This window comes from Motacilla alba, chromosome 9, assembly GCF_015832195.1.
Source record: "Motacilla alba alba isolate MOTALB_02 chromosome 9, Motacilla_alba_V1.0_pri, whole genome shotgun sequence".
Classification (NCBI taxonomy): domain Eukaryota; kingdom Metazoa; phylum Chordata; class Aves; order Passeriformes; family Motacillidae; genus Motacilla; species Motacilla alba.
In genome coordinates, this window is record NC_052024.1 from 6,053,707 (window position 1) to 6,071,263 (window position 17,557).

The 17,557-nt window shown below is 48.4% G+C and overlaps 1 protein-coding gene across 1 annotated transcript; it reads right to left on the reverse strand.

Moving 5' to 3' along the window:
* Window positions 1-1,416: 1,416 nt before the first annotated feature.
* MSL2 (MSL complex subunit 2) lies at window positions 1,417-16,380 on the reverse strand. Its single transcript, XM_038146413.1, has 2 exons — window positions 15,666-16,380; window positions 1,417-3,786 (listed from the first exon to the last, which is right to left on the reverse strand). The coding sequence occupies exons 1-2, from the start codon at window positions 15,805-15,807 to the stop codon at window positions 2,189-2,191; spliced, it is 1,740 nt and encodes a 579-aa protein (XP_038002341.1). The 5' UTR covers window positions 15,808-16,380; the 3' UTR covers window positions 1,417-2,188.
* Between the last annotated feature and the right edge of the window lie 1,177 nt (window positions 16,381-17,557).

Sequence of the window (17,557 nt, forward strand, 5' to 3'; positions counted from 1 at the left end):
GCATTCCGACACAACCCGTGCTGTGCAGCCACTCCCAGACTCCGGCTCGCTGCTTCGCTTACACGCAGTGGACTAATAAACAGATTTACATTAGTAGGTCACGATCAAACCACCAAATTAGAGACTGGTAGGATCCCTCTGGGTCAACACAAAAATCACATACAAGTTTAACTAAATACATTTTAATAGGACATCGTTAAATCTCATGAGGGCTAAAAAACACAGATCTTAGGTACTTGGGTTGGCAAATAAAGACAAGAATACTAAGAAGCATTTTCCACCATTTACTCATTATCAAAAATATTTTTCAACTCTTCTTGCAAAACAAAAACAAAAAAGTACAGACTGGACACGTACATCACATTTTTCTTCCTATGGCTTTAACCCCCCACCCTGCCCACCCCACAAAAAAGACGGGGGGAGAAACAAACCAAAACCAACAAAAAGCTCTGACCACATTCACAGAAAATGACACCATGGTACACTACAAAACAAAAGGAGGTGCCATTTGTGTCCAAAGGGTTTTGCTCATTTCTCGGTGAGGAACCGTCATTGTACGTGCTTTGTGCCAAATCAAAGCACACCCAGCGCCGGGCCAGAAAGCGCCGCGGGGGCTGCGCCTGAGGAAAAGGGGAGATGGAAGCAGGAAAGGAACTAAAAAATCCACACACTATTCAACATGCTGCTGAAACAGGAATGGCCTTTAAAATCAGACAGTAATGTTTGTGTTCGACTCAGCCCATGTTCGGGTTGTGCTCTATCATTCCAAGAGGAGAATTTCTACTTTCACAAAGCAATCTCAACTTTTTAGGCTTCCAACGAAGCCCTGAAGGCACAACTAAATCTTGTGCCTGCAACTCTTATTTAGGGATTGCGCTGAAATCAACCATTTTTGCACAAAGCTGAATTCCTAAGAGGAATTCTTTCACTGTAACACTTTTCCAGATAAGCTCAACAACTTTGTGTTATTTTTCTATTTTCGAGCCATTTGGCCCAGGTTGAAAAGCAATGACCTTCAAAAGCTGCTTTCAACATTTTAGCAAAAAGTGAGATAGGTTCAGGGTGGAGTGAGTTATAGATAGCTTATTCTGTTTAGCAAACACCCCAAAAATTTGACCTTTGATAGCCCTCGACGCTGTGCCCTGGCTGGGAGGTGCCTGCCAGCGGGGAACTCCCCTCCGTGGGAGGGGTCCCGGCTCTGTTACAAACCTGATCCAACAACCCCCCCAGTGGTGATAAGTGCTGCAGCATCGCCCTGTAGCCCTGGCACTGATCAGCACCAGAGGGGGGAAAATCGGCCAAGGACTTCCTGTAACCCACAAACCCCCTTCTCTTCCCTAGAAGCAACAGCAGTAAAACAGCAGGAACTCGGGAAAGGGAGAAGATGGTGCTAACAGAACTTGAGCCTTTAGTGATGTTCTCCCCCAGCTCAGCCCCTCAGTGACTTGTCACGCACAGGGGGCTGGCACAGAGGGGCAACTGAGCAGGGACATGACCTCTGAAGTGTCAGGAAGACAAACCCCAAGGATGATGATGTCATTACCAGGACAGGGGATCCAAGCTGGAGCTCGACCTTTGCATCCACCCGACCCTCCTGAGCCTTGCCTGCAGCCCGAGATGCCTTTTGGCCTGCCAGCTCAGTGTATTTATTAATCTTTTTAACTGTGTGCTGCTCAGTAGAGGGCACAACCAATTCTCACAATCACCACTACCGACCCTTTCCGGAGTGTATCCCCCAGCTCGTGCTGCCTTTCCCACAGGAATGTCAGGTCATTTCCTGCTCATGGTGACTGTAACCCATCAAATAATTATTTCTCTACACCATCATCTTAGCACAGTTGAGATGCACTATCTGGATGCTACACTGAAGCTGAAGCTTTGACTGAGCACAAAGCATGAGCAAGTACAATGAGGTCAATATATTCCTTGTCAAAAGATCTTGTGATAAAATCATTTACATCAGCAATCCATCTCAAACTATGAGGTGCTGTAAGAACTAAAAACAGTTTTAGGGTAACTCCTCCATTATCTGCAACTATTTCCCAGACACTAATACACAGAACATAGCAATGAAAAACACTTGATACAAGTGATCTAAACGCAGGAGCTCCAGCAAGTTAAACAGAACCATAGCTGCCTTAAACCTGTAGCAGTTCCCCTACGGATGGCAGGGAAAAGAAAGAAAGGTTTAACAGTCATATCTCATGTCTATAGCTTCATCCAAACTTTTCTCATCGTGTGTACTGGCAGCTAAAAACGTCGTTACTGGTGACCCTGTCACATTGATTACACTGGTGCTTGTGCTGGCATTGCGCACGGCAATGCTTGTCACATTAATGCCCAAAGTAAGCCGAGTCTGCTCCAAGGCCTTTTCTGGCACTGCAAAGGCCTCCAGCTTCTTCTCCCCGTTAGCCATGTAGGAGTTTTGGCAGCCACGGCATATGCAGTCAAGGCAGGCTTTGCGGTTAGAGTAGCAAGGGCAGCGTTGGCCACGGCATGTAAGAACACTTGGATTTTGGGTGGCACGACCACATTTACACCCTTTCTTTTCTTGTGGCTTTTTATACACAGTTTTTGTTGGGCTTCCTGGCATAACGTTACTGCTGGGAACTTTCTCCTTTGCCTTATCTTTTGTTTTCAGCACCCCTGGTTTGGCTTTCGGGTGGGATTTCTTAGGGGCGTGTTCTAAGTTCTTTTTCACGCTTTTGTTAGACAGGAGCACAGTTTTACTGATTTTTGGAGTAGTTCCTCCATTAGGTACAGTCGCAATAGGCTGCAAAGACATTTTATTTTCCTGTTTGACCGTCACGGGAGCCGATGCTCCCAGCGTCGGGCCGCAGATGATGCTGGAGATGGGCAGAGGCTGAACCTTCTCGCTGTCGCTCTCGGAGCGAGAGCGCTTCCTGTTCAGCTTCACCACCTTGGGCGTGGCTGCCGTGCAGGAGAGCCCGTGAGGAGAAGCATCCGCGGACATGAAAATGTTATGGCTGAGGGGAGGGGGGGAGAGCTGCAGGAAGGGGCCGTTGGCCATGTTTGCCTCCAAGCCGGGCTGCAGGTTGGAGTCGCACACCTCGCTGCTGGACACGGTCTCCAGGCTGCGCAGCACCTCCTCGACGCTGAGCAGCAGCGACCCGCCCGGCTTGATGTCCTCGCTGAAGCCACAGATGTCGATGCCCGCGGGGCACAGGTCGCTGGTGGCCACGGTGTCGCACACGGGCTGCAGGCCGCCGGGGATGTCCTCTGTTTTGATGTAATCGCCCGTGCCGCACACGTCGATGGCGCTGGCGTGCTCGGGAGAGGGGATGCTCACGCCCAGCTTCTCCACCGACAGCCCGTTGCAGGGGGGCAGCCCGTTGATGACAGAGCCCCGCAGGTCCAGGCCGGGGGTGCTCTCAGGCAGCGCCGTGAACCCCCCCGGCGCGTCCGTCGGCAGCTCCGAGGTGGAAGGGACCGGGGAATGCGTCAGACACAGAGCCAGGGCTGCGTCCGAGGACTTCTCAGCCTCCTCGTGGAGCGGCGCCCCATCCTTGAGCAGGGCCAGCAGGTCTGCAGAGCAATCCACGGCCTGGATGATGTCCCGGGCCAGCGGCGTCTGCGTGATGTACTCGCACAGCTTCTTGTAGCAGTTCACCAGGATGCTCAGCTGCTTGTTCTCCTCAAACTGCTCGTAGTCCTTGCACCAGCTACACGAGGGCTTCATCATCATCTTCTTGCCTTTACACGTTTTGCAGACATAATGCTGACAATTGGAGTTGGTAGGAGCAATAGGATCTTGTAGCAAATTTCCTACAGGAAAAAGGAAGAGGAAGATTACAATGGACTTAAGGCAGATTTCTGGGACATTACATTGGATGAATTTTTTTGTACTATCAAAAAAAGTTACTCAAAAAGTTGAGTTATTCACAAGAAAACATCCCATCCAAACAACTGCCTGTACAAATTCTCACAGCTGCCAACCTGGTTTTAAAACATAAGATAAAATGAGAAGAAAACCATCACACCACAACTTGTGTGCTGCAGCCTTTAGAAACATTCTCAACCACAACGCTACTGATCGCCTTCTCCCCTTCAGCTCTGTCCACAGAAACTTACAGAACACACAAGATTTCTATGAATTTACAAAAAGTGAAATAATAAACTCCCATGATAATTTACTGCAAAGATTCTAATGGAATTAGTAAAAACAAATGGGAACAGAGCAGAGAGGGAAAACTCTGAAAGGAACGTAAAAATTATGAAATATCCACCCCTAAAGGGAAGAAGACACAGCAGACTTTATTTTTCATTTAGCATTTAACGAAGCCATCAGAATAAAGATTTTTTTTCAATATTTGGCTGTTTAGAATAAAAAACTAATAAAAATCAGCTACTAAAGGAATCCACACACCCCTGACAGCCCAGAAAGTTTCAGGCCCCCAGCACTGACAGTCTGGAAGGTTTTGTCTGCAGCTCCCCAAAACTGTAAAAACCTGCAAGGTTTGGTTTTCCTTAAGAACAACTCAAATATTTCCTAAGGATAAAATATGAAAGAGCAAGTGAAACTAAATTCTGTATAGAAACAATCCAACTAGTTCCTATATCCAGAAAGTGACAGTATTGCTTTGCTATTTCCAGGCAGCTCTAGGCCAGAAAGATATTCCATCTCCTAAATTAAATTGCAGAGAATCTATAGTCATCCCCAGCAACAGGCCTCCCTCCCCTCCCAGCAGCACATTCTCAGCTTTGATCAGTCCTTTCTCTCATAAGGAGCCTCTGCTGGATGAGTTACAGCCATCAGGGAATTCCCACCCAGCTTTTCCAAAGTGAAAACAATCTGCTGTAACAAGTGAATCAAATTAAACAACTTGGGAAGAGGAAGCAAAGTGCAAGAATCAAATCAGACTGGGATAAAACCCCCACAGTATCAAAGAGATTTTCTCTCATTGCTCACTTCTCTGATCCCTTTTCCCTGCATTCCCTTTGGGAAGGGGCTGCTCCCAGCCCTCCACCTGAGCCATCATTCAGTGCGTGTGGCTTGATGTAAACTGGATTTTGAGCAACAAATCACAAGAGTCAGTGCTCCGGTTGGCATGACACAGTAATTTTTAATAAATGGGGAGAAATCCAGTTCAGCAAGCTGGCAGGTGGCACAGACAGTGGCACAGACTGAGCCCTGCCCTGTGACAGTGTGACAAGATCCCACCAGGAGAAGACAAAACACTCGTCACATCAAGCCGGGAAGGTTTAAAGCCAACAGATGGAACATGAAGTCACACAGTCCAACCTGCAGGGGGAATTACTGGGTTTTCTCCCAAGTTCCCTTGAAATGACCCAATATAAACAACACAGGCAGAGGTGGCCATTGTGGTCCTAAGATTTCAGGAGAAACTTGATTTCAGGAGAAAAGTTCCCTGAAGAGAACAAAACCAAAACTTTAACGCCCACCAGCTCCTCAAAGAAGTCCTGTCCTTCAGCAGAGAGCTCACCAACAATGGTCCAGCCCCCCTGGATCCTGAGTCCAACAGGACCAGCAGGAGCTGTGCCCTGGCCGGAGCAGACACTTCAGAGCCTTGGAACTACAGTGCTTCCAAGGCCAAAAGCCACCAGCATTAATTAATTCCCAATTAATTAATGACACAAAGCAGCTGGGCGCACTCCTCATCCACCAGTAGCCTCTCTTGGCTCCTTAGGACAATAAGGCTGAGTTATGCTTTACACAACTAAAATACTTCTGAAATGGCACCAAATAAAAAGATACAACCTTAAATTTTAATTAGATTTTTAAAAAAGGCATCACCAACAGTGTGTTTTATTTCTCCCAAAATAAATTTGGCTGAAACCCCTGAATAAGTACAAATGCTAAAAGAGGATACAGGAAAATTTAAATTTCTGGAGGCTTTGAGGGAAAAACCAGACGGACTGACAAGACAAAACACTTCACATGTTCTCACTGCCAGGAAGAACAGAGCAAGTTCTACTCCCAGTAAATGCCAGGCAACCTACACTGGAGAGACATTAGGAATTGCCTGAGCTGTGGGAATATTTTCTGTTTCAACTCATTTCTCACTGAATATTCATTCTTCAAAGTTTCTCTCTTGTATGGATTCTGTGGCATTATCACTCTCCTCAGTCTTAATACTGACAAGTTAAAAAAAAAAGTCCACCATGAGATGCTAATTTCCCATAAAATTAAGTTTCATTACTTGTAATACTCAGGGAGGGGCACTAAGTCAGCAGCACTGTCCCACAAACAGCACCTGAGCCGTTTTGGAACCCTGAGGTTTTGCAAGGCCAAGATCTCAGTTTTGCCTGGGGGCCATCAGTGCTGCCCCTCTCTAGAAATTTTAAAATTTATATAGATCTCCAAGATATAAATATGGTGGGCCCTGAAGTTAATATTTTTCCATGCTTATAATTTAGTGTTTCTGTGAGCTAAATATAATTTTTCATTTTATTGTGCAGCCACTCACCTGCATTAGACCCTCCCATAACTACTCCCTGCAGAGCTTCAGTTTCACAGCCCTGTGTAGCCTGGTGCCTCTGAACCCTGCTCTGTCCTCTCACTCTTTTCTAAGGGGTTTACCAATACACCAAAAGCAAAACTGTGTTCTGACAAAGCCTCCAATACACGACTTTCCTTCCACATCAGCTCTTAACTATCCTGATTTCAGAAAGGTTGACTAAATACATTCGTTAATATCAGCAGTTACAAGAAATGAGGAGCATATACAGAGGAAAAACTTTTAATATATTGTTTACCAAACATCCCAGCTGATCTGGAAAGGCTGTCCAGGGAGCTGGAGGGAGGTCACTTAAACCATTGGAATACTTCCTGCTGTGGTTCTCAATGAGCATTATTTCACAGCTGCAGGGACAAGGGGAAGCATCTGCAAACTGTGTCTCCCAGACCAAAGGGAGGAGAAGAATTGGGCATCAAAACAATTGTTAGGTGTCTGTACCCAGCAAATATGATCCTAATGGATGAAATTCACTGGGAAGAATGGCTTGAACATACCTCCAGCTATTCTCAACTATCCTCAGCAAAGGCAGGAAAGGGCTAAACACAAATATCTAATTTAGGGTCCTTGGAAATGCTACTGGAACATTAATCACTGAAAATTATCTTGGCTTTTCCGACAACCCAAAGTCTTAAGAATTATTTCATTATTAAATCTTAATTTCATGAAGTAAAATGGAAAAAAATAAGTCAAGTTTTTTTTAACAAATACAAATGTATCGCTGGGGTTCTCATCCTGGTTGCCCTGGGATCACCAGAAGTGCTCTGGTGCTCAGCCATGGCACACAGGAGGAGAGGGCAGCTCACCCACCAATCTGTGCCCATCAAACAGCACAGTGAGCACCAGCTTATTTTTAAACCATGGCTACAGAAACAGAAATGCCGAGCCTCTACCAAGCTCTGAGGAACAGGAAGCTCTACCCATATGAGGTTTCACACACAGACTTCTACTTGCCAAGGACCCCAAAGTCATATCCACAGCTGGAGCTCTGACAGCTGTCCTGCTATACTGGCAGCCTTTTCATGTTGGGATTAAACATCATCTGATTGTTTCTATAAAATAATTAGCAACAGCCAGAAAGCTCCAACAACTCGTGCAAGCTTCAGAGCCCAGGAGCTCCTGAAGGACAGCAGCTGGTTCTCACAGACTGTGACACCAGTGCACAGGGGTTTGTGCTCAGCCACCCCTCTACCTGCAGCTCCGGAGCTTCAGCTGCAGCATCGTGGGAAGGAAAAGCCCTTCCCTGAACTGCTCCCTGCCACTGCACACAGCATCTTCTCACCCAAGAAACGATCAGCTGGAGCCCACCGAAGAATGAGCAGCAGCTCCACGAGTCTTTAAGGCAAAGCACAACAGAAAATACCCTCACAAAAGCAGCGTTTCCCGAGTTGGATAAACCCCCTAAAAGCACTATTTACAAAACTATCTGACGACAGACAGGCAGGCATATGATGAGCAGCAAAAAGGCCTGTCAGCCATCTGCAGAGGAATACAACAAATGTGTGGGATCTGTTTTAGAGGGGTGGGAGATCTGGGTACTTCCTTGAAAACAAGGAAACTGAATACATTCTGACTCACAGAGATTAGTGCATGGACGTGACAGGAGGGAAAGGTCTCACAGATCCCCAGCCCCAACACCCCCCACTCCCAGACCTACACTCAGGGTGGGCTGGACCATGTTGGATTTGATGCATTTCACCAAAACCGCACCAAAGTCAGGAGCCTGATTCCCCAGACTGATGTCTGTCCCACCCCTGCCCTAGCAGTTGTCCCAGGGAGAAAATACTGGGCAGCTCCTCTCAGTGCCATCTGCTGGATCCCCTGTCCCCACAGTGTCCCACCCACTGCACAGCATTCCCAAAGCACGCTCCAAAACGTGCAGAGCCCTGTGCTCTCAGCTGAGACACAACCACAGCTCTGCAATATTCCAGGGGCACGGCTCTGAACCCACAGCTGCAGAGCGTGGAACAGAGCTGAGGGCAGTGCACAACAACAGCACCACACATGTGTGAGCCTTTCATGGGCTTTGACACAAGGTTCTGTACAGAGAAACTGTTCCGTTCAGACAAAAAGTAGAAACAAAAAAATGTTCCCCAAGATTCCCAGCACAGAACTTTGAGAAACAATGAGAGTTTCCCTGTGAACTACAAGAAATTATTTCTTCCTGCAAACACCACCCTGCCCTTAGATCACCCCAACCACAGCACCAGAATTTGACCATGGCATCCACAAACACTTATAAATTCCTTGCTGGCTGTAATGGAAATGTGGGGGACACAAAAAAGCACTAAAAAAATCCCCCAAATCAAGTAAAAATATACTTATTTCAAAATTTTATCAGAGAAAACATTCTCCTGGCTACTGAATATTTCTGCACATCCTCCATGAACACAAAACTATGAAAAAATTGCTAAAGACATTATTACCCTCATATAGGGACAGTTGTGACTAATGAATTAATGTTTGTATAACTCTCTGAAAAAATAAAAACTGCACTGTTTTTGCCTGAACACCATGGGAACCCAATTTAACCATGATCAGAAGACAGTTAAACTATTTTTCTTCATATTTGGAGAAATACAGTCAACCTATTTAGCTAAAGTTCAAGGGAAAAAACTACAACAAATTGCATTATAATTGCAGAAGGGACTGACTGCCTTGTTCTTTGAGTCCACCCCCCACAAAAGAAACAAGAGAACATTTTTACTAAGTCCTATGTCAAAGTTATAGTTCTGTTTGAAAATCCTTGTGTTTACAAAATCTCTGGGAAAATTCTAAATGTATTTTTAGCAAACTAGGTGATAAAGTTCAAACTTTGAGGCTTTAAGAAGATGGATAAATTAATCTTTTTCACTATGCAGTGTAAAATTTTCACATAATGGTGTTTTCCAAAAGTCAAGACTGCTGTATTTTGAGAAGTTTCAAATAGCAAAGTTGACATTTCTCCTATGGGTATAAAATAATAACATGTTTCTAAGCTGCAGAAACACTCACAAGAGGTAGAACTTGCTCTGGAAGTTATAGATCAAGTTCATCGCATTCCCCGAGCAAACAAAATGTAATGAAAACAATTTTTCCACACTAAACAAAAATGCTGGCACATGAGAAGCTCAGAGTGGAGTGTGCTCTCCAAGGGCACAGTGCAGAGGGAGCCAGCCGTGGGCAGGCTCAGGAGACCCGGAATACCGGGTTACATCACCGCAATTCCTGCAGGAGAGCGCCAACTCTGAGCTCCCTGCAAAGCACCGTGCTCGGGAAAGGCTGTACTGCCATCCCTTCCCAAGTCATTGCCCAGCCCCAGGGAATGCCTTCTGGCCTTACTAAAGGCTCCAACACACATCCAGGAACGCTCAGTCCGTATTGAGAGGCCTGACGTGTAAATCTTAGGCAGCAAAGCAAACAAAGGCAGAGGAAGGTGTGCTGGAGTGCTCCCTGCCCAGGACCGGCAGGGCTCACCATCCCAATAAAGATGCCTCCTGGCAACACATTAACTCCTCTCTAAACACTCGGGAACACAATCGCTTTAATCAATATCCTCAGGCACCACCAAAGCCATCCATCACCTTCCAGCTCCTCAAGCAGGAACACTCCTCTCCAATCCCAGCAAACACAGCACTGCAACCCTCTCTGGAAGTCACTGTCACCCAGCTGCCAGCGAGGGGACCACAGCTCCTTCTCTTCCTACTCAATTTTCTTCTAAGGCAGAGGAGTATTTTTAGTCTAGAAACCAATTTAAATTCTACTGGCAGAACTTTCTGTTATCAAAACTTCTGCAGCACAATGCAGACAACCTTGACAAAGCAGTTCTCCCAGGAGTCACACACAGGGTTTGAAAACAGGAAAGGGAAACGAAGTTGAGTAGGGAGATTTTAAGAGGAAATCACCCAACATGTTCTTGAGTAAAAACTGGTGTATATAGAGATGTGAGACTGGACATTTTATAGACAACTGCTCCCCAGACCAAGCACAAACAGAATACCTGCAGCAGAAGGTATTTGATAGGTACGCAGTCCCCTAGTCTGTGCTCTCTGATGGTTGTTTCAGATTATTTTTCACATTCTCCACAAATTCAGAAGTGTTTTGGCAACCATTCATGACCATTTTTAAGGGGAAAATCATGTACTTTTACAAACTACCAGTAGTTTTGTTTACAGCATTTCTCATAACTGAAAACAGAGGAAAGAAGAAAATGCCAATGGAGAAAATACCTAAAAAACTCCACAGAACCAAACCAATTTTCAAACATAAAAGGCAGCTCTGATCGGGCAACACAGATCACGAATCAGCCTTCACTCTCCTCAGCCTAGGGAGAATGGACAAGGAAGAAGTCCTAAGCTAAACTTTTCCATCACAAAACTTAAATTCTCGTGGTTTTTTCACTCTAACACTCTGTTATCCAAGCTCAACTTAGCCATGGCTCACATCCCAAATGGAAACTCCAGTATCATCCAGATAATTAAGTTTTATTAGAATGGGAATTTGTTTCATCTCCCTTATTCCAGGTCTGGGACAGGAAACTGAATTTTCCAGGAAGTTTCCATCTGTTTAGGTGTCACTCCAGTACCTCCCCTTTGAGGAAAGTTCAGTCCAAACTGTCCAGGCCCAGTTCCCACCATTTCCCAGTGACAGAGCTCTGCCCACAGCACTGAGCTCTGCCTGGGGCCTGGAACCACATCCCAAGAGCTGCTGACCAGGGAAGGGCATTGGGGGACACAGGAACTGCAGAAGCAAAGGAGAATTATCTCAGAGAGAGGAGAGGAAGAGAAGGAGAAGCCTTCACATGGGCAGAATGGCACAAAGTGGAAAATTTTACACAACTGTATACTACCAACTCTGGAGATATTTCAGATCTGGTGCCAAGTATAACTGATTATAATATTTAATTATATTATACACTCTATTCAGCTTTGGCAGTATGAAACTCTCAAAACAGGCTATTGCTTTTACACAAGAGCAGGAGGGAAAGAACATCCTTACACTAATCTTTATATAGAAAAACAAAAGTTACCAGTTTTTATTTTACTTTTAAGGCAATCCATGCCATTGCCCATGCTTGGGAGTTGCTTCCACAATGCTACTGCAGCACTGAGCCTTCGACCCCCTGGCTAAAACCACCAAGAGCTGCCTCAGAACACCGGACGGGCTCCGTGAGGTACCACTCGGTGCTGCCATGGGTTTCTTTGTTCCTCCCCCCTAATCTCCCTAAAGCCACATGTTGTCTCACATCCCCTTACTGGGATTACAGGATGTTTAAGACAAGAACTGTATTCTCATCCTGTATTTCCCAGCACCAGCTGGGTTCCTGGCCAAGCATAAAACGTCCTGCAGCCTTGCCAGCTTCCAAGAACTCTCCCAAACAGCAATAACCATCTTTCACATACCTTTGAAATATCTTTCAGAGATTCCATGATGAAGTTTTCTATGGATAAAAAGCTAAGCTGATCTGACTGGCAATCCTATGTCTTTCTTACAAGCATTTCAACTCCTACAAGAATTTCAGAGAAGGCTCTTAATGCTGAAAAGACCAACGAGTTGCAGTTACCTGCATGGTATCTGAACCAGAGAATGGCACTGCTAAGATGTTTATCTCAATGGACTGCACCTTTAAAACACAGAAGTTTGTTGCATAAATTCCACTATGCTATTTTTAAACTAAATGTGTATTACCATGCAATTTTATAATAATCACTTTATTCCAGAGGCTGAAACTTGTATTTCACATTCTCAAAACACGCAAGGCACAGCCCTTCTGCCTAATGCACACTTGGGAGCAGTTATTTTCAAGTTTTAAAAGCTCTAGGAAATATTGTCTTATACATCCCTATAAAAGGATGATGTATTACCTCCAGCACTGTCCAGGAAACTGTCACATGATCACACTTAAATCCTAGAAATACACACATGGCTGTTCCAGCTACAGAACTGAACCCTCATCACCCATCATGAGGCAAGAGGGAGACCTTGAATCCACCCAGAACTGATTCAGCTGACTTACACTGACATACTGTATTTACATTTTGGCTTTCTACTGCTGCAACTCCATGTGTGCCAATCTGAATCTGAAATCAGAGCTTTAATTAGAACTTCATAATTATGTGGGTCCAAAAACTTCTGCCACCCCCTGCTATGTGAGCTGGTGTAAAAGACTATGGCATCACAAGGAAATGAGCTGGCTTATGCCTCGTGCTTTGGGAGCACAATGGAAGCCCAGGAACGGTAGCAGATTTATGTAGCTAGCACTCATTTCTCCTAAAAACAGTTCCCTAAAATTAAAGGGACGATCTGGACCGTGGAATTAATACCTACAGCAAAACAAAGCATTACAGAATGCACTCAAGAGAGATTACACACTGAGAAAAAGCTGATGACATAAGGAGCACTAATTTGTGGAGGAACTTCCCAAGGGAATTCCTAGAAGTCCAGCACTTGAGACTTTAACCACTACTGCTACTTCCTGCAGCATTTCTCCAACAAAGCACTCAGCAGCACTTTACGAAGACCTGTGCAAGGAAAGTACCAGGCACTCCAAGATCCATGTCCATGGAGCCAGAGCCAGGTATTTGGGTCTCATGGTCTGAACAGACAAAGAGGGCAGCAAGAAGTGAGCATCAGAAAAGCTTTCAAATATTAAAACAAAAAAGCCAACCCAAACCCACGGCGCACAGTTAGCTCAGCTGGTCAGAGCAGGGTGCTGAGAACACCAAGGTTCTGTGTTCAGTCCCTCCATGGCCATTCACTAACAAGCCATGGCCCTTGTGGGTCCCTAACAGCTCAGAATATTCTGGGATTCCGGCAGAGTTCTGGGTGGTCACAGTGCTCACTGCCACGATCTCTCAATGTAGCCTTTACTTCAGTAATTAGACTTTTATCTTTTAAAACACCAAAGCTAACAAGGCTGTGATGGTTGTACAGGGTTTAAAGACCTTAAATATTCAGAAGATGTAAAAGGTGTGACAGCTCTTAGCACTGAGAGAAAAGGAACACAAAAAGCAAATGAGAAAAAGATGGACTGGCCTTTACCAGTGTCAGCTGCAGGTTTGTGTGTGACACTGGGAACACCAGAGTGAGCAGCTCTGTGTGGGACAGGCCCACTGCCCCACGGCCACCTCAGGCCCAAGACAGACACCTGAGTAACTCTGTTTTTACTGCATGGCTTCACAGAGAGTGTGGAATTTACTGAGGCCCCTGGATACTGACACACCACAAACAGGAGTCCAGGAGGCACAGATAAGACTGGGTAATCAGCTGTAAGCAAAACATTTCAAACAAACAGCAGCTACAGTTATCTGAAAGCTGGCCACAGTAGGAAAAAAAACATACACCAAAGGAATAACCCTAATATTCAAAGAAAATAAAGGGTCAAGAGAGAAAGAGGAACCAACAAGAGGTAGTTTTTAAATAGGAATATCCATGGAGGCACAAGGAAACAGAAGAAAACAAACTAAAAACCTGGTTTGCTCTACAAAACTGAGAGTGACAGAAAAACCAAGCACGAAAAGCTGAAGAAGGGGGAAAAAAAAAAGCTCAGGAATTTGGGCAGGGACAAATTAAAGATAGACAATTTCAACAGCACAGAGTGTAAAACTAAGATTGCAAAAGTCCAAGAAGGGAAGAAGGCAAGGCAAGGAGAACAAAGAACATGTTTCAGAAGACCAGGCTTAAAGTGGAGAAGCCAGAGAGCACAGTAATGCAAATATCTTATTTTAAAAAATCAGAATTATATTTGCATATTTTTTGGCAAAAGCAGTCTGGTGACTGACCCAAAGCGGGAAGAATTTATGGGAAGAAAGCACAGCTGGGGTTGGAATCAATCGGGCCTGAGGTGATTAAGAAATAAAAAGCAGAGATGCATCAACACTAGCATCGGGATTCCGTGAGGAAAAATCCTGAAGACAAATTACTTCAGGAAATGACGATGCAGAGATCCTGGGAACGGGCTCCCTCTTTCCCAGTGCAAACAGATCTCTATTTTCAAAGACTTAAAGTGGGAGGAGCCAATAGCTGGAGGATAGGAAGCATCTAACACTACTTTAGCCGTCTCAACAGTTAAATCCTGATCCTGTAAATAAGTAAAATATTTAACTTTCTAAACCCTAGTGATTCAACTCAAATCCAATGTAACGCACACATCGGTATCGACAAACACAGCAAACATAAAACCACTCTGTCAGGAAAATACAAACACAAACAGGGCAGGACTTAAAACTATCAGAGGGGAAAAAAAGGAGATTTAAAAAAATTTAACAACCAAGAGGTCTGACAGGTCAGAGCCCCCTCCCGACACTGACCAAGGCTTCAAAGGGAAGTTGAAGGAAACCTAACAGTTTATTCCAGAGCTTCCTCCCAGGAACGGACACATGCCCCCACTCCGTAAACACAGCAGAATGCAATTCCTTCCCAGTATTCCCCGGCCTGTAACACCGAAATTCCGGATCCTGCCTTTGCCCACAGCACACAGAACGCTCTTTTCTGGGGGACACGAGTGGGGAAAGCCCAGCAAACTTGCAGCCTGTTTGCTTTTTATGGTAATTAGCGTTACAGAACATTTATCTACCAGGCACAAAAAAAACCCCAAATCAATTACTGTTTCCTGGCTTTCAATCGGAATTACTTATTGTTTACATTTACAAAGAGGGGGGGAAAAAATTACCAAGTTCCTCTTCCCCTGCCTCTACGGTCTGTATTTCGTTTTAGGTATCTTTTACCACACTCGCTCTTAGTCATCGCTTTTTTAAACCGATTAACTCCACTACACCGGGGTATTTCAATAAGCGCTGACAAGCGCCGTACCCTCGGTGAAGCAGCGATCATAATAAAGCGCCGCGTTTGGAGGCAAACACTCTCTCCGTGCCGCCACCGCCTTCGCAGCGTGCGCGGCTGCCGAGACACAGCCCCTGCCGCCTCCCTGCCCTTGTGACCGGCCCTGCCCGCGGCTGCCCCGCGCCGGGGGCGGGTTCAGCCCGGGCAGCTCCCACTCCGCCGCTCCCGAGCGCCGAGCCGCCCCCCCGGCGGCCGCGGCACCGGGGACTCCGGGCCCGGCAAACTTTGCCGGGAGCTGCCCCGGAGCGGGCCGGGCGAGGCGAGGCCGAGCCAGCCCCGGTGCGGGCCCAGGGCCGTGCGGGAGCCCCGGGGAGGCTCATTGTGCAGGAACAAAAGAAAGATCCTCACCGCACACGCAGCAGGAGAGGGACTGCCTGAAGTAGGGCAGGAGCTTGTTAATCTCGGAAAAGGACTGGGGGTCCGCCGGGTCGTAGTTGAGCACCAGGCGGCTCGCGGACACGTAGAGAGCAGTGGCATTCACCGGGTTCATCGCCGCCGCTCGCTCGCCGCCGGCTGCGCGGTGCGAAGAAGGTCTGCGCGGGCCGCGGGGGCAGGTGGCCCCGGGGCGGGGGCCGGCCGGGTGTCACCTTGGTCCGGGGCCACCTGGAGCCGCGCGGCAGCGGCGGCGGCAGCGCGGAGGCCGCGGCGGCCCTGCCAGAGGGGGCCGCGCCGGCTCCTCCTCCGCCTCCCGCGGGGGAGGCCTCGCTCCGAGCGGCGGCTCGGCCCGGGCGGCAGCGGCGGCGGCGCTACTGCAGGTCCCTGCGAGCCATACCCGCCCCGCCGCGGGGCCCCTGCTGCTGTCGGCGCCTCCCTCAGCGGCGGCCCGGCATGGCGGCGGCCGCAGGCAGGATCCGCGAACGGGCGCGGGGCGGCGGCGGGGCCGCGCTGCCCGATGCGGCGGGAGGGCGGCGGAGGCACCCGGGGTTCACCGCGGCCGCATCACCGCGGCGGCGGCGCCGCCTCCTGCGCGGGGCCGGTGGGCGCGCGGGCAGGGCCGGGCGGGCCGCGCGCGCTCCGCGGTGGCGCCGTTAGATCCGGCCGTCACTGCGGGGCCATCGCCGCCGCCCGCGCCGCGCATGCGCGCCCGCAGCGGGGCGGGGGGGCGCCGGCGCCCTCTAGCGGCGCCCGAGCCGGCGGCGGAGGCCGCGCGCAGGAGGGCGGGAGGGGCGCGCGCCGCCTCGGCGCCCGCCATGGGCCCCGCGAGCTCCTCGCGAGCCGCTCGCGCACGGGGCTTGGCGCGGAGCCCCGGCCGCGGCCCCGCGCGCCAGCGCCTCGCGCGCCGCCCCGCGCGCCCCCGCCCCGCCGGGTCTCGGCTTTCCCCCTCACGGCGCCGGGCGCGAGCGCCGCGTCCCGCCCCTGTCATGGCGAGCGCCTCCGCTCCGGCCGAGGAAGCGGCCCCGCCTCTGCCCGCTGGAACCGGCGGCCAGGCCCGTCGATACCTTGGGCTCCCGGCTGACACAGCGGCCCCCTCCGCCGGCACGGAGCGAGGCCGGGGACCTGTGGGGCCTGGCAGCCCTCGAGAGTGGTGGCGCGGGAGCTGCGGAACGCACAAACCCCTCAGGACATCGCCAGCCTCCCACACACGGCTCTGTGGGCAGAAGTGTGTCGCAAGCGATCCTGTTGGAGACCCCACGTATAGCACAGCAGTGGATGCAGGCTGAGGGCAGGTATGACCAAGATATAGGCACAGGCAGGACTCTTATGGAGGGAACTTGTTTTATTTCGTGCGTAAGCACCAAGGCCATTCCACAGACTTCCAGATCCTGTGTTGCAACACTGCCAGCACCATCGGGCAGCCCTCTCCCCACTTCTGTGTTTGGTGTTTTGGGGAGCTGCCTGACAGAGCTTCTCCTTTTTCCCACATTGCCCTCTGTGTTCACTTAGAGTTACCCATGTGAAACTAATCAAGGAGTTCCACCTGTATCTTTTAGTTCCTTGTTCACCTCATGAATCCTTCCAATCTTTCCAACCCAACACAAAATGAGTGTACACACAAAATACAGGAATTTGGGTCTTGACTCCAAATACTCACTTAGCACTTGTGGTCCTCACCAAAGCAGCTCATTCCCCACTTGGCACTGTTCCCCCATGGCCCAGGTACAGCCCGTGTGGGTGCATCTCCATGTTACCACACAGACCTACAATGCCCTTCTGCCTCCCAGCAAACACTCAGTAGCCATCTCTGGACTGTAACTCCTTGCACACATTGAATCCCCAACCTGACTTCACTCCAAGGCACA

Excerpts from the sequence above, each read along its gene's own strand:
- MSL2 (XM_038146413.1), bottom strand. The coding sequence starts at position 15,807 with ATGAACCCGGTGAATGCCACTGCTCTCTACGTGTCCGCGAGCCGCCTG. Across the intron at positions 3,787-15,665 it reads CCTCTCCTGCTGCGTGTGCG|GAAATTTGCTACAAGATCCT; the intron begins GTGAGGATCTTT and ends TTTTTCCTGTAG.